Here is a 16,136-nt window from a genome sequence, read left to right as displayed (position 1 = left end):
CCCACGGACCGCAGGGAAGCCCCCTTGAAAACTTTTTGAGGATGACTTATGCCATTAAGCAGCATGGCTAAACACCACACTGTATTTTCAATTAATGTCCACACTGGACGAGTTCCTTGCAGAAACTGGTTGCCATCAAATGTAACCTTCAATTCCAACACGTAAAGTAACCTGCAGCCCAAGAAAGCTCTGACGTCTCTGCACTGTTCTCTCTTTAACCTCCTCAGTTTCACTGACAGGCTTTACCTTGGGGGGTGACTGCTGCAATCTGTTGGTATTTCCCGTGTGCTGCACTCTCAGAGCCCGGGGGATAAATTCAGGTGCCAGTGGATTCAACACATATGTCTTCTTTAGTTCTAAAGCCTCTAGCTGAGCTTTGATCTGTTCAAAAGTGATTCCATGTAGGCTATTATTTTCATGACACAGGGCAATAAACCGCTCCCAAAATTTCCTACAGAAAAGATTTAGAAGATCAGTTTATAATTTCAGTGGACGAGATCACAGAAATGACTAAAAGCAACTAAAGATTAATTTCGAATTCCCCCACCCCAACCCCAAATCCTTAGGCCCAGTATTCATCTATGATTCAGGTATAATCTTCCCACCAGATCACAAGACTTCAGAAGTTTGGTTCTGAAACTACAGTCATGTCTAGTACTGTGGAACATACAAATTCTGCTCTCCATTAATTCTGGCTGATCAATGAAAGTAACATGGTCAGTGCTCGACTATGCACACTAATTTGGAATGACAGATTTTGTTATCCACACAGTAAGCAAGGATTTCAAAATTGATAACTCATTTTATCAAAGATTTGTACTTCTAGGCATACTCATCATATACACATTTGTATGTATACATATATTATACACACACACACACACACACACACACACACACACACGCACACAAATTTGAATTATGGGGCCAAAGTAGCCTGGTGCTGGGTGGGTGACTAAGAAAAGCCAATTCAGACATAAATCTGAACCACAAAGTAAATAATTCTCACAAGGAACTTAAGAATTAACCAGTTATTCCTGTATTTTTCTTTTAATTAACTGACGCTTGTCACAGCAAAGCTCATAACATTAATTGACTAAGTTAAAAGAATTAAATTATGAAAAACACAGGAAGTTGGAATGCTAATTTTTTTTTTTTAAATAAATTTATTTATTTTTGGGTGCACGGGGTCTTTGTTGCTGCTCGTGGGCTTTCTCTCGTTGCGGTGCGCGGGCTTCTCACTGCGGTGGCTTCTCTTGTTGTGGAGCACGGGCTCTAGGCACGCGGGCTTCAGTAGTTGTGGCTCGCGGGCTCTAGAGCGCAGGCTCAGCAGTTGTGGCGCACGGGCTTAGTTGCTCCACGGCATGTGGGATCTTCCTGGACCAGGGCTCGAACCCGTGTCCCCTGCATTGGCAGGTGGATTCTTAACCACTGCGCCACCAGGGAAGCCCTGGAATGCTAATTTTAATGATGATTATTTATCTCCTAATCAAATTAATAAATACTAAAGGAGAAAAATACATTCAAAATTAATCCAGTTGTACACTGTTGCTCCTGAAGTTTTGAAAATTGATCTCCAAATATTAGAAATATTATATATTACAAAAGATAACATATAAAAAGTTTTAGGATTTTGAATGACTATTATAAATATGCATACCCATCTTTGGTATGAGGTTCAAATAATGTTTTATTATGCTATAAAAGATATGTGATATGGTTTCTTCCCCAGTTGGTATCCTTGTGTCCAGGTGGACAGCAGGTAATCAAGATGGCTTCAAGAAGCATAAATAAAAAGGTTTATATTATAAAAGTTAGTATATGAATGGGAATGGAGTTATTAATACATTCATAAAACTCTGCAGATTTTCATTTCAAACTATGTTTCTCTTACATATGCTTTCTACCATCTTTTCTAATTTTTTAAAGATGAGTTTAAGAAATGGGTCCAGAAAAAATTTCAGGCCTCCATGTCAACAATAGGAAAGGTAAAAATGCTATAAAATATTAAATATGTATTTCCAACAATAAGACATAAAGGCTAACAAGACACTCATTCAGCTACAGGAAGTGTGTGTTGCTAAGAAATGCACACTGAAAGCTGCCCTTTATTTTTATTCTTAAGAACCTTTCCATAGGAATCAAATTTTTTTTCTCATAGTCTGACAGCTAAGGAAAGACTATCTTCAACATAGCACTCAGGATATAAAATCCAAAAACCTTCCTACCCTTTTGATAAAGAACCCCAAAATATTCAACTGTATTAATATTTATCAATACAATTCTACTACATCCTGTATTAAAAAGGAAGTTTTCTTGGTCTAATTGATAAAGTAATAATTTCATAGAGTGGCATTTTATATTCGTGTGAACTTCAAGACACAGCAAAATGAGGAGAGAATGGATTGACTTTACTACAGCCCAGTTTTTGATTTTTATTTATTATAACATATTTTCATTTCCAGCTTACATAACTAAAATGCTAGAACTTGCTCTATTTCAAGCTCCATACCCTGTCCCTATACGCTCTTACTTACCTCAACTGCACTGAAGTAACATCGAGTTAAGCAGAACCTTTAAACAACCTCACACGTCACAAGAAGCTGGTAGCTTGGTGACAGTTTTCATCTACAAGATCCCAGGGATCTCAAGGAAACAGCCTTTGAGTTAAAGGAACCGTTTCAGAAGCAACACTAAAGACTTGCTAGAAGCTAATCAAGTTCAACTAATTCCAAAGGCAACCTGGAATTTCCATCTTAAATCTCACTTGTCTTTTGATAGCCTAAGGGAATAGCAAAATGGTCAAGCACGTGGATCCTAGAACTAGGCTGCCTGGGCTTCAGTCATGGCTCTGTCATTCAGCAGCCCTGTAGCGTTGGGCAAGTTATTTAACCTCTCTTCATACCTCAGTTTCCTCATGTGTAAAACAGGGCACCAACAGTGTTATTATTATTATTATACTTTTATCACTAAGAAGACTTTTATTTCTCACTTTTAAACTTTCAGAGAAATGTATTCTTTCCTTCAAAAATTCTTAAAGGCAAAAATATTCCTTTCTTCTCTCTTTGTGAAGGCTCTTTCAAAGACCATTTCACACTGTCCTTGAACTCAATTCTTTAATGAAATACTACACATGGCATTATGAGGCATTTCAGAACACATAACTGGAAGATCACTTGAGAATTTCAACAACACTCAGACTGAAGAATTCACCACTATGATTATTTAAAGGCTTCACCAATTCTCAGCGCCTCCCTAAAATGTTAACATGTTAATTTTTTTTCTAGTAATGTTGGTTAGAAAACCCAAGTGTGTCTCTACGTTGTGAACGTAAGTGTTACTTTCAGAAGACAAAACCTTACGTTCAATCACTGCATGAACCCAAAGTCTGCTTGCATTTTCATGCTAACCTTGCTTCTAGGATCGCTGATAAAACATTGAAAAATCACTTGGTGTCCTCAGGTCATAGAGAGAGAGGGTGTCTGTGCACATACACACACCTCTACACGTGTGAAATAGGTTTATATCTCACTGAGCAGGTGGAATTCGCTAATGAAGAAATTCGGTTCAAAGAGAGATCTCCTCCAAACTCTCTGGTTTGGAAAAACGCATGAACACGCCCCGCCTCCCCTCCCCCATCACCTCTCCTCACTCAGCGTAGATTTATCCACGCACACGCCTCGCTTCCTCGGAAAGGCAGGGTAACCCGGTGAGGTCAATCTGACATCTGTCTGAGTGAGACACTTAGTAGCTATGTGGTCCTGGGCAGTAATTGAAACTCTACATCAGGCTGCCCATTTAAAATGCAAATAAAATACCCACATTACCGGGTCATTAGGATGACTGAGCGAGGCGAAGTGTACAAAGCACTTGACCTAGCACCTGGCACAGAGAAAGCTGTCAATAAACAGCAGCTACTACATTAATATTTGTTTGTTTGGCAAGTGGGAGAAGGGAAAGTTCCCTCCATTCATTTAGGGTTAACAGAAAAATTGTTTAAAAATCCTTTACAACAAAAAAGATTATACAACTGGTTGCCTTCTAAACTGGTATAGTAAACACAGTAATCATTCCTTGAAAACTTGATCAATATTTGGAAATACCATATTAGTTTTTTATAAATATCAAATGAGCAAGGGAGAGAGACATCCTGATTAACTCAAACTATTGATACAAAGAATTCACGCCTTCATTAGTATAGTACCTAAGAATCACATTATGTCCTCCAGGTTTACCTGTATTATGAGATTAATTTAATTTCTAATGAAACTGGAAAGAGTAAAGCATAAACATCCATAGCCTCAACTATCAGCTCCTGGGTTAGAGCTGATTAAACTGTCCAAATAACAGATTATCAGCATTCCCATTCAGCTATGGGTCACATGATTTTCTCTCCCTACACAATGTACTGGACTCTCTGAAAGTATTTTACTTAGCTTATAAATTAATTTGAGGGCCTTGACACACTCCAGCTGAGTAGTAAGAAATAAGCAACCTGTAGGCCTGGCTTCAAGTTAAAAATTAGCCCTGGATCATTCTGATAGCATGGCCTCAGGAAGAATCATTCACCTATTTGCTCTGAGAAAATAACGACTTATGTCAGAGAAGGGGTGAAAAATGCTGATCTCATGTAATTCACAGTACAATATACCTCTGTGGAAAGGGGTAATGATTTTAAAAAATATGCATGTTGGTAAACGTTTGGGGTTATTTATAAAGAATGTCCAAAAGTAATGTCACTCAAGACTACTGTTATACCTATTTATTCCCACAACAGTTTCTAGTTGCTTTTAATACATGTCGGCCTACTTTACATGTGTTAATCTAATAAAATTCTAATCAAACTGTATGTGTTCTCACATTTATCAAATGATAAATATAAACAAAAATGGTAAACTACCACAGCAATATTCTAACCAAATATATTTGCAATGAACAGTAAAGTAACTAAAGTGAACTTCTCAGGAAGGAAGCCAAATTAATAGACTTAGTTTTATTCATTGGTATCTTGGAATTAATATAGTTCCTTCCCCAACTTTTTGTCATTAGTGGCTAAAAATTAATGGAAATCTATTTTTAAAACAAGAAACTAAAGATATTTTACAATAGAGCTGTTTAGCTATATATAAACAAATCATGGACCATTCAAGTTTTACTTCCTTAAAAATAAAAGGTTATTCTTCAGAATGTAACCATAAATTAAACTCTACGTGATTAATGGCTTTCCCCTATAAAGTATATTAACTTCTTTTGGAATCTTAAACTCTAATGTATGCAGCTTATTCTTAAAGGTCCCAAATTGTTTCCTTTGCCATAGAATACTTTTTTCCTGCTGAGACAGGAAAACAGATAATAAAATGCTGCTATATCTATATTGCAACAGAAAACTTGGTTTAAACGGGCCACTTCCTAACAACTTTGTCTACTTTAACATATCACGAAGAAATAACTACCCAAGGCGTATTTGAGACCATCGGCACCTCTTTCTACTTTTCTGAACTCACTCTGACAGGTACTAGAACACTTAAAAAATTTTAAGTAATCCCTCGTGTATTTCTTTCTTTTTCATAAAGGATATTCTAAATTTCTGTTCAACTGTTTTTTTGTAACATAGTTTTTCAACATTGCGTAGGCCAAGTCTTATATTACTGGCTTCATACAGGTAAAAGTCCTATTAACTAGTATAAATCGTAAGTGTACAAGGAGAAGTTTTTTATTTATGTTGATATTTTAACATTCCTTATGGCTACAATCTAAGGAATACTAACAGTTCTTTCCAAATACAAGTAACAACCCTTTTTAACCCCCTAATTTTAAGATCCTCTGGATTAACCAGACACAAAGATTTGCACTGAGAAGCCTTGAGAGAAAATGAGAAGGAAACTCATCAAAAACAAGCTAAAACAATAATGAAGGAAAAAAGAGGGGAGTATGGGTATGAAATTCAGTCTCCATCAAAGACAACGCACACACACAAAACCACCCTCAGGACCTCGCACTGGTCAGTCCCTTGTCCTGGAGCACTCTTACCCCAGGAGCCTGCGTAGCTCATACCCTCAACTCCAGAGTCAGCTTCTCAGTGAGGCCTTCTCTGACCACACACACCATGTGAGATCACAAACCGCCCACCCTACCCCATCACTTCTAATGCCCCTTGATGTTCTATTTCTTCCACTGAACTTACCACATAAAATACTACAGTGTTTTTATTTTGCTTACTGTCGGTGTTCCTCTCCTCCCCAATAAAATGTTAAGCCCCACAAAGGCAGAGATTATTTGTGTTTTGTTCACTGATGTATCCTCAGTGGCTAGAAGAGTACTTAGAGCACAGTAGGCACTCAGGAAACACCTTGTGAATGATGATTGATTCAATGAACACACAATTTCATGTACAAAATGAATAGGCTCAAAGCAATATATTTTTGTGTTCCCACTGGGTATTAGTTAAGACTAAACTTGATTTTCATTAGCCAGGAGGTCATATAAATATGTGCACAGGGATGCAAATTACTCTACATTCCCCCCTTAATGTCGCAAACACTAACACATCATTACCTGCATCTTCCAACAGAGCACAGAGCAATGGGATCACCCACCACGGCAACCAGGGACTGCGCTCTTGTGATGGCAGTATTGAGAAGCTTATAGTTAGATAAAAAACCATAATCTAAGTCCTCCGTGGAATCTTCCAGCAGTTGCTCTTTCTTTTTAATTGGTGTCTGTTTATGTTTACAAGTATGTCTTGTACGTACTGTGCTAAGAAACAAAACTCTGAATTGCTTTCCTGTAAAAAAAAAAATAATTAAAAATAAGAGGACTGTTATTCTGAGCCATATAATAAAAGCATTTCATTTTTTAAATCTTATTGCTAAATAAGAGGTGCTGATGAGAATGTGGAGAAACTGGAACTCTTGTTCACTGTAGGTGGAAATATAAAACAGTATGTAAAACACTATAGAAAATACCATGGCGGTTCCTCAAAAAATTAAACATAGAACTAACATATGATGCAGCAACTCTACTTCTGGAAACACACCCAAAAGAACTGATTCCATAAGGAAGCCTAGAGAGACTAGTCTGTACATGTTCTTTCTTACATCAACACATCTCTTCCCTCATTCTATGACAAGTCTCCACAGATGCGAATACAGTTCTAGTGTCAATTCTTCGTTCTCTCCTCTCCAGGCCAAACAATCCTAGTTCCTTCAACCATTTCTGACTCCACAGGGCAGTTTCTAGACCACTAACTATGCTAGGTCGTCTCTGGACGCTTCCTAGTTTATTAGTAATATTCTTTCTAAAATGCACACCCAAATTCTGCGTGATCTGAATGCATGGTATACTGGAGCTATTTTTTTCCCCCATAATCTAGAAATTGTATTACTCTTATTATTGTATATTACCATGAAACTTCAGATTGTACTGGGCTTTTCTGGCACTCACATTATAGTGTTGCTTCACTTACTTAAATGCACAAATTTCATAGCAACTAATTACATGAAAGTTTAAAAGAGTTGCTTTATTCACTTAGGAAAATCTAGATGAAGAACAAGCTATGCCTTTAAAAATTTGCTTGACAGGTACAAGCTTTTAAAAATCTTTATAAACAAATTAGTCCTCAGATACATTATAACAACAATAGGTGTTGTATGCTACTGCGATTGCAACTACAGCATACAGATATTTGCAGTTACAGTCATGGAGGAAATCCATTTGTTGATACTTCTTTTATTTGGATATAGAAATTGAACGAACATGTAAATGAGCTCGACCTTGAATTGCCAAATTTGGCATTAAAGAACTTGGTATGAAACGAATACATAATTGCTTGTCCAGAAAAGAGATCTTGAAAACTAAAAATCAAATGTGCACACACTTTAAGATCTAACCATTTGAATAACTTAATTCATTTCCATTAATAGCTACCTTGAACATTTAGCACCCTTTCGACGTTAACATCAGATAATCTCTTTTTTCGAAGTTCAGCGCGTATCCTGAACACCTGGTCGGCATACGGAGTCACCACACCAATACTGCCGTCATCTAACTTCCCCCACGCTACTGGCCACTTCCTTCTTAACTCTTCCACACGTTCCACCACTTCAAAGACCTTTAAACAAACGTACATGTATACATATTAAAGTTATACAAGTGCTTGGAGAAAAGAATATGGTAACTGAAATTGATGTACAAAGGATTCCATTTTAGCAAATGTCGTTTTAAAACCACCTCAAACCAGGAATAATGCTTTGCTGATGTGAACACATTTTTGCTTACATTTCAAGCAGTAAATCTCTACAATAGTGCACCCAGTGAAAACGTGAAAATCGGAGACGATGTAACTGGCCATTGGCCCCACCCCTTACCTGGCCCCCCTTCTCAAATGGGGACAGGTTCGGGTTCCTGTTTAGAGAGAGGCGCGTGGGACCGGCAACCCCACGTTCCCAGTATTTCTCAGTCCACTCTGTAGCTCAGGCCGATGAAACCCATTAGGAGAGCCCCAGAGTCAGCGCCGCCAACGTCTCAGCAGTGCGAGGGCTACCCTTCCTCCTCTCCCCGTGGATATAAGTAAACAGAACAGCCAACAGCTGGCAGCAAACCGCAGCTGGGACTGGGGCAAATCTGGACCTCAGGACAGACTCTCAGAGTTCACTGCCTTCTCATGGTACAACTCTGCCCACGCCCTGTCATTAACCTTGCAGTGAAGTAAGCCCGTATTTTACCATCTGGATTTTCTGGACCCCACTTAGTGAATTAGAGTAGAACTTTTAGTGTAGTTTAATCTACTTTGATTCGATGAATTCATCAAACAAATAGTGTTGATGCTTGGCACAGCAGGGGACAAAATGATTACTAAAACACGCTCCTTGCCTGTGAAGAGATTACTGTATAGTTAGAAAACAGATTCCTAATTTAAAATACGTATTATAAGGCAAGCTCAATAGAGGGTCAGGCAAGAGTCCAGGGGCAGAGAGAGGAAGGAGAAAATTTTAATGTCTTTTAAATACATTATTTATTTACTATTTGTTAGTTAATATCTACTTAAATTTATAATAGTAAATATACAAAAATTTGATAGTTTTATTCCTTTTAAGAACTCGAGGATTAATGGCCAGGATGCAGTTCCCACTTCCACATATAAATTCAATGAATGACAGAGGAACAGACTCTAGTCATCCTGTTGTTATAATGAAATAACAGCAAGTGAAACAACTACCCAGACCGTCCAAGGATTCCGATGAGTCAACTGGATTGAAAACATGGCGCTCTCACCCATAAGGAACAAGCAACACATAACCAGTTCTCCACTTCGTCCCTCTGTTACCCCTTATATAATAGGCAGCATAAAACTGTAGTCAAAATACACAGGCTTGGAATGGTATGAGGAGCTTGGGGAAAGCCCTCTCCCAGATAGACATCTATGAAGCTGGTCAAGGCCAACAGATAATCGTTCGAAGTCTCTGGAGACGATCAAAGAGCTGCCAAGACACTGAGAAGCGTTGTTTCACCAAAGTCTACAGGAAGTCAGGAAGAAGAGTGGAAGGCTGGGGCTGCCCCGCTCTCCCGCAGCCCCCTGTCCTACAGGACTGTCTCAGCAGCTGAGGGGTAGCTCCCACCTGCTCCAGCTCCCTGGGGGGAAAGAGCTACTCCAGGCGGTTACAGCAGTGGATGAACATCAGAGATCTCGTTTGCCCCAGCAAGGTGCAGCAGGAGGCCATGAGCAGCTGGCAGCACCTGGGTGGCACCTGTTCCCCTTCCCCACCTCCTGCTGCACAGGGAGGGCCTGCGTGGGACAGTGGGTGAAGCAGGCTGTCTCCTTCGCTCGTACCATAGTCAACACGGTAGAAGTCACAGACAAAAACAAAATCTTGATAACAGCAACAAAAAAACACCTCATCACTTACAAAGAACTCTAATAAGATTAACAGATGACTGCTCATCAGAAACAATGAGGGCAATAAAGCAGTAGGAAAGCATATTTCAGTGTGCTGAAAGAAATAACTCAATAATCTAATATCCAGCAAAACTACTTTTCAAAAATGAAGGCAAAATAAAGACATTCCCAGAAAAAAACAAAAACTGAAAGAATTCTTTACTAGCAGACCTGCCCTAAAAGAAACACTAAGAGAAATTCATCAGGCTGAAAGCAAGTGACACCAGACAGTAATTTGAATTCACACAAACAGAGCATACTACTAAAGGTAATTACATGGTTAATTATAAAAGACAGTATAATAGTATATTTATTTTCCTTTCTCTTCTTAACTGATTTTCCAGCCAGCAGTTTCCAACCTGAGTGCAAAAGTAATAAAGGAAACCCTAGAGTTATTTGTCAATATTTCAAACAGGTAAAGAAAAGTTTACCTTTTGCTAAAATTAATTGGCACAGACTAATTAAAATGTCAAGTTTCTTTACTTTTGGCTAGGAGTTTATCAAGTAGGTACTGTCAATTTTCTTGTACTGACTTCTAACTACAGGCCTCTGACCAATTTTTTAATGGAAAGATGAATTACTATTACCTAATAAATGGCATTTTTTTTGGTAAATAAAATGAGTAAATCACGGGACTCAAGGGAAGAAAGGGAGATGGAGATCACATATCACGAATCATTCTTCTAATGACCAACGATGCACACATCCTCCCCTGGGTTTCCTGAAGTCCAGAACTCCACTCCCTTGTGACAGCCAGAACCAAACCTCAGGCTCTCTGGCCCGCTGGCCCCTAAAGACATCACAGGTGTTAGTCTGCTACCTGATCTGACCCCTCATACTCCCCACATTTTCTCTGAACTTAAAAAGTCAGAAACTGTGAGAGAACCACACACGTTGCAGCACATAATGGGTTAGCACCATCGTCATGTGGGTCTGTGTGACCCCCCGGAGCGCAGGATTCCACAAGTCAAGTCTTTTTACTCATGTAAAACGATGCCTCATTGGAGTGTGCACTATAAATTGTGACCTCAGTCCATTTTAGATGGCTTCTTTTAAATGAGGTTCTGTATTTTGGCATTAAGACAAAATGTAAATCAAAGTTTTTGTTTCCCATGGCAGATTCATCTTAACAAATCAATGTTACACAAGAAAGAATAAACTTCCATACTATTTTCATGTAAATGAAGTCAACACACAATAAAATATCAACCCAAAATTTTAAATAAACGCTTAATAAGACCAGACTATATATATGACTGCAAAAATGTCAACAATTTGCAAAAAGGACTAAGGTACCTCTGCATTATTATAAAAAGCTGTGCTATTTTTCTCTTGTACATCTTCCCCTCGTGCTGTAAAGAAGGTTAGTGGGTAGAAATCCTTGTGTGCTGGCTGCTTTCCACTGGCCATCAGTTTGCCCTCATAGAAGAGCTCAGAGGTGTAACTGCAGAAAAAGACCGAAATAAATATATAAATAAAAAGTAACCTATCATCAAAATTAATTTTACCCGTAAGAAAAAATTACCAGTCAAATTTCACGTTGATTTATGCCCATGATTAATTTTAATCCAAACATCTAATACCCATGATGCCAAGATTTTCACCAAAATTAGCCACAGCAATGAAAACACAGTGGGCTCCTGGTATACCACCGATAAATGAATTGACCTGGGGAAGGCATGAAGCCAGAACATAGAAAGAAAAGGAAGAAATGACGACAGTTCAGTACTAGATGGAACTCTTGTTTCATGAGGAAATTTGCTAGCTGTTATGGTTTTCTGTACTCAAATTTTTTAAATGTATATTTTTATTTATGTGGATCATATACTTATGCAAACACAAAGATCTATAGACACTGAAACAATACACACAATTGAAGGGTATTCCAGTCAACTGTAAAATGAATACTCTACTAATGAAGATATTACGTAGTACTCGATTCATCACTGACTGTAGCAAATGACTGGCAACAATAAAAGAGGAATCACATTTCGAGATATTGATAAAAGCCATATTTAAATCTAAACTTATTTTTGTATCTCTCCTACTGCTTTCAGAGAAACCTAAAAATTAGTTTCACATGACCGCCATAATCAATATTATTAAATTATACTAAACTTGAAAAAATCCTAAGATTTTGGCGGTGACAGTGACAGGAATGCAGCACAAAGGGGCTTCCCAGGGTGCTGGGAACATTCTGTTTTTTGGTCTGGATGCTGGTTGAGGGGTACGTTTGGTTTGTGACTACTCACTGGGCTACCATTTATGATACTTTTACTTGTATAGATGCATACTATGTTTAATAGAGACCTTTTAAAACTTTATTACTAAGTTGCATGGTTTTCTTTCCTTCCTCCCTCCCATCCTTCCTTTCTTTTCAAATAGACTCCTTGTATAACACAGCCAGACACACATGCGCAAACCATTATGAGGCTTGTCAACATATTTGTTTACTACATCATGTAGTTTTACATATACATTATATATTTAGTCACAGAAAAATATGTTTATAGCTAGTAGAACCTGAAGTTTTTGTTTCCAGAACTGCCCTACTATAATAAATTACAACTGACTTTTGAAGTATACTTTCACAGACATAAAATTAAACATAATTTGCAACACTAGGGACACCATGTAACTCTGCTGGGAATAATCTGTCCCTAGGAACAGTGCTGTTTTGAGTCCCCTTCCACCAGACCACACAAAGTGTGACAGAGGGGCAGCTCACACCTACTTGATGATAGCTTCGTGGGAGCGGTAGTTCTCACACAGGAGGATCCTGCAGGGAAACTCGGCAGGGTAATGCTCATAGAGCCGGTCAAGCAGTGAAACGTGAAGGTTTCTTTCCCTGGCAAACTCACTGTAAACGAAAGGGCTGAGCTGTAACAGAGAGACACATGGAGAGAATTTAACTAAATATACAAGTAGTATTTTTTTTTAACATACTTTAAAAAAAATCCACCATGCTGAAACTTCTGATGTACTAAACCTCAACATGCTGAATGCTGGAATAAGCAGAGTCAAACATATTTTTCTAGGAACAATTTTACTACTATATAGAATGAGGCTAAATTTTCTAACTTTTCGTTTCAGCATGCCAACACTAACCTAGAGTTTCTACACATAGGTTAATAAAGGACTCTTCCGGGCTTCCCTGGTGGCGCGGTGGTTGAGTCCGCCTGCCGATGCAGGGGACACGGGTTCGTGTCCCTGTCCGGGAAGATCCCACATGCCACGGAGCGGCTGGGCCCATGAGCCATGGCCGCTGAGCCTGCGCGTCTGGCGTCTGGAGCCCGTGCTCCGCAACGGGAGAGGCCACAACAGTGAGAGGCCTGCGTACCGCAAAAAAAAAAAAGACTCTTCCAACTTAATAATAAATAGCTACTACCTTAGTAATTTTAGGGATGCAACCCACTGCATCACTGGGGGAGTCAATCAACTGTCTCACTAAAATTAAGCAACTATTTTAAACAGTGAGCTAGCAGGATACACCGCCTATGACTAAAACACTTATTTTTAATAATTAGCAAAAAAGCCATCTTTATCTTGTAAAGTGGAAGGAGCCATCCTTGATTATAACTTTGATGCTAAGAACAAAATTAAACTTCTGGCAAAGAAACAAAAACAGAACTTGTCCCTCTACCTTCAACTCTTTCCTAAATGGATAGCTACAACACTGTGTAGGTTCAATCTCAACCAACTGTGACAAAAGAGAAAGAACCTCAAACTGAAACTTTGCAAAACTGACATTTTAATAGAAAAACTGTAATTTTCTTTCATGCATCGGTATTAAGATCAGACAAGTTCTTTGAGATTTTGGCTATTATTTTTAATTAGGCACTTCGTTTCCCATGATAATGAAAAATTAACCCTTCAGGAAAACAGATGTTGGGGACAGGAACTGGGGAATCGTAAGAAGGATAATTTAAATTTATTTGATAAAGAAAAGTAAGAATCAAATATTCATACTACAGAGAACGGAACTTCAAATTAATAAACATGACAATTAGAACACTGATAGACTCATTCATTCCACTCGCTAGCCAAAGAAGGAAAAAAAGTGGGGTGGGGTAGCAATTTTCCTTCAGAAACACCAACATTTTCCACTATTAGTATAGAGATATTTAAAGTACTTAAACTGACATGCATGGCACAATTTCATAGGCTGTTTTAGAAAACAAAACATTAAACATCAAAATATAACAGAAGTTTCTTTCAACACGGTGACTCAGAGGGCACTCACCTGCATGTGGTCACCAGCCAGGACAACCCGTGTGTCCTTAGTTGCTAATGCTAGGGGCATAATGGTTTCACACTCCATGGCCTGGGCAGCCTCATCTAATAGAACGTGTGTAAAAAACCCTGCGAAGTACAGTATAAACACAGGACCGCATATTACAGCAGTGATAAAGGGAGGAGTAGTGTTTTTCTTTTAAGGAAAGAGTTTAGTGTCCTGATTTAAGAGCTGTGAGTACTTTTAATGCCAGTCCTCAATTTAGAAGATCATATCTTTAAATCATTATTTAAAAATAGAAGTTGAAAGGAATAACTATTTTACTCAACAATAGATATGTAAATGACATCTGGTACTAATGGCCCCAAGACTAACAGTTAAATCAGGACACATAAAAAAGACTTTAAAAGTACAAGATAGCAGCTTTTCACCACAAAGAAAAGCTGGCAACAAAACAGTGATAGGCCCAAAATCCTTTCACTATTTATTTGCTAAAACACCAAAAATAAAACAATGGTAGTTTATAAGTAACTTTAGCTTAAACACATACATTAGACATTAAAGAAAATCATACCCAAAATCTAATATAAAGGAGAAAGTGATCATCTAACTTTGACCAAAAACAAAGGTTATCTGTTAGCAAATTCACTATTTTGATTATTTAGGTTTAGTGTGTGTGTGTGCGCGTGTGTGTGTGCGCGCGTGTGTGTGCGCGCGTGCATGTGTGCGTACAGATGATATACGATGTTTTAGCCTAAGACCCTATCCTGGCTGTAAAACTATCACCAGTCTGAAAAAGAAAAAAACAAAAGTGACACAAGTATCAAAAATGTACATTTTCAAATATCCCCCAGATGCAAACACCCACGTCTAGGTTACTGCTGCCACTTACACTGAGGCACAGGAATCTGTGTACAGAAAGGAGGAAAAGCCTCTTTGCCCCTAAAAGAGGAGACAGAAGACAAATCTTGCCGTCTCAATGTGTAGAAGTAAATGTTGCCCCCTATGGCCAGCTCACTGAGGCAGAGAGAGGGGGGCCCCGTTTTTACTAGCACAGGAAAGAACACAAAGTAGCTTCTCTGACCAGTTGTAACTCTCTAGATTAATTAGCCTCCTGTGAGTTGGCCCAAGAACCTAACCTCTATTTCTATGGATAGCAACAAGTTCCAAACAATCTGTTTATACAACTTCCTAATGCAACTTGTTTCTAGGTTGGGAACTTTCTAAACCTTACTGACTGGCAGTAATAACCGCCACCACCATCACCACCATCATCACGGTCCATTCAAACAAATGGCTGTGTTGACAGTACAAGTATCAATAACTGTTGTCTATTTAATGACAGTGGCCCAAGCATGATTTGGACACGTGCATTTTTCTCCCTGTTGAGGAGAATTTGTGCTTTTTGTTCTACAAGACTAATTAAGGAAGATGACTATATAATTATAGGATCAAATTGGAAAAAACTGAGACTAGTGAAAAAAATCTGTTTTCATTAGATAACATTTTAATTAAATAGAACTAGGCTTAAATCAGGAACTGAATAAATCATGAAATTGTTATACTGTTGCTTAAGCTAGTAAAAGAAACCTGAATTAGTCAAACTGATTTAGCCTGAGCCTTGGTTGTCTTAGCTGTAAAATAACCCTCCACAGAGTTGATATGAGAATTAAATAAAGTATAAACAATGCCTAAAACAAAGCAGATCGTTGACGTGCAATAAATGTTCTACACTCTTGCTCTTCAAAGCCATTCTTTACTCTTCCTCAAAACTATACTGTTTCGGAGGCTTGGGTATTTAATTTACGTGGCAAATATGCAGAGTATAATCATGAAGTAATGAGACTGATTGTTAAATAAACATACCAACATTTACATTGCAAATAAGTGTTGTTCCATCAAAGAAGTCAGCTGAGAGGAAATATAACTCATTCCAATGGATGCAGCCACTGTTCAAAACATTTTTGA

The 16,136-nt window shown here is 38.3% G+C and overlaps 1 protein-coding gene across 7 annotated transcripts in view; it reads right to left on the bottom strand.

Annotated features, from left to right (window-relative positions):
• HELZ (helicase with zinc finger) overlaps positions 1-16,136 on the bottom strand; it is a 155,838-nt gene that overhangs the window by 61,641 nt on the left and 78,061 nt on the right. For all 7 annotated transcript variants that reach the window (XM_059998655.1, XM_059998652.1, XM_059998654.1 and 4 more), the window contains 6 exons: positions 14,178-14,296; positions 12,669-12,814; positions 11,231-11,378; positions 7,927-8,110; positions 6,556-6,784; positions 247-451 (listed from right to left, as the gene is read on the bottom strand). In XM_059998655.1, the coding sequence (XP_059854638.1) occupies positions 247-451; positions 6,556-6,784; positions 7,927-8,110; positions 11,231-11,378; positions 12,669-12,814; positions 14,178-14,296 (1,031 nt within the window). The remainder of the gene's footprint in view (positions 1-246; positions 452-6,555; positions 6,785-7,926; positions 8,111-11,230; positions 11,379-12,668; positions 12,815-14,177; positions 14,297-16,136) is intronic.

The sequence above is a fragment of the Delphinus delphis genome, chromosome 19 (assembly GCF_949987515.2).
Source record: "Delphinus delphis chromosome 19, mDelDel1.2, whole genome shotgun sequence".
NCBI classification, from domain to species: Eukaryota; Metazoa; Chordata; class Mammalia; order Artiodactyla; family Delphinidae; genus Delphinus; species Delphinus delphis.
The sequence above is the reverse complement of the archived record's forward strand: the minus strand, read 5'-3'. Positions and strand labels throughout refer to the sequence as shown.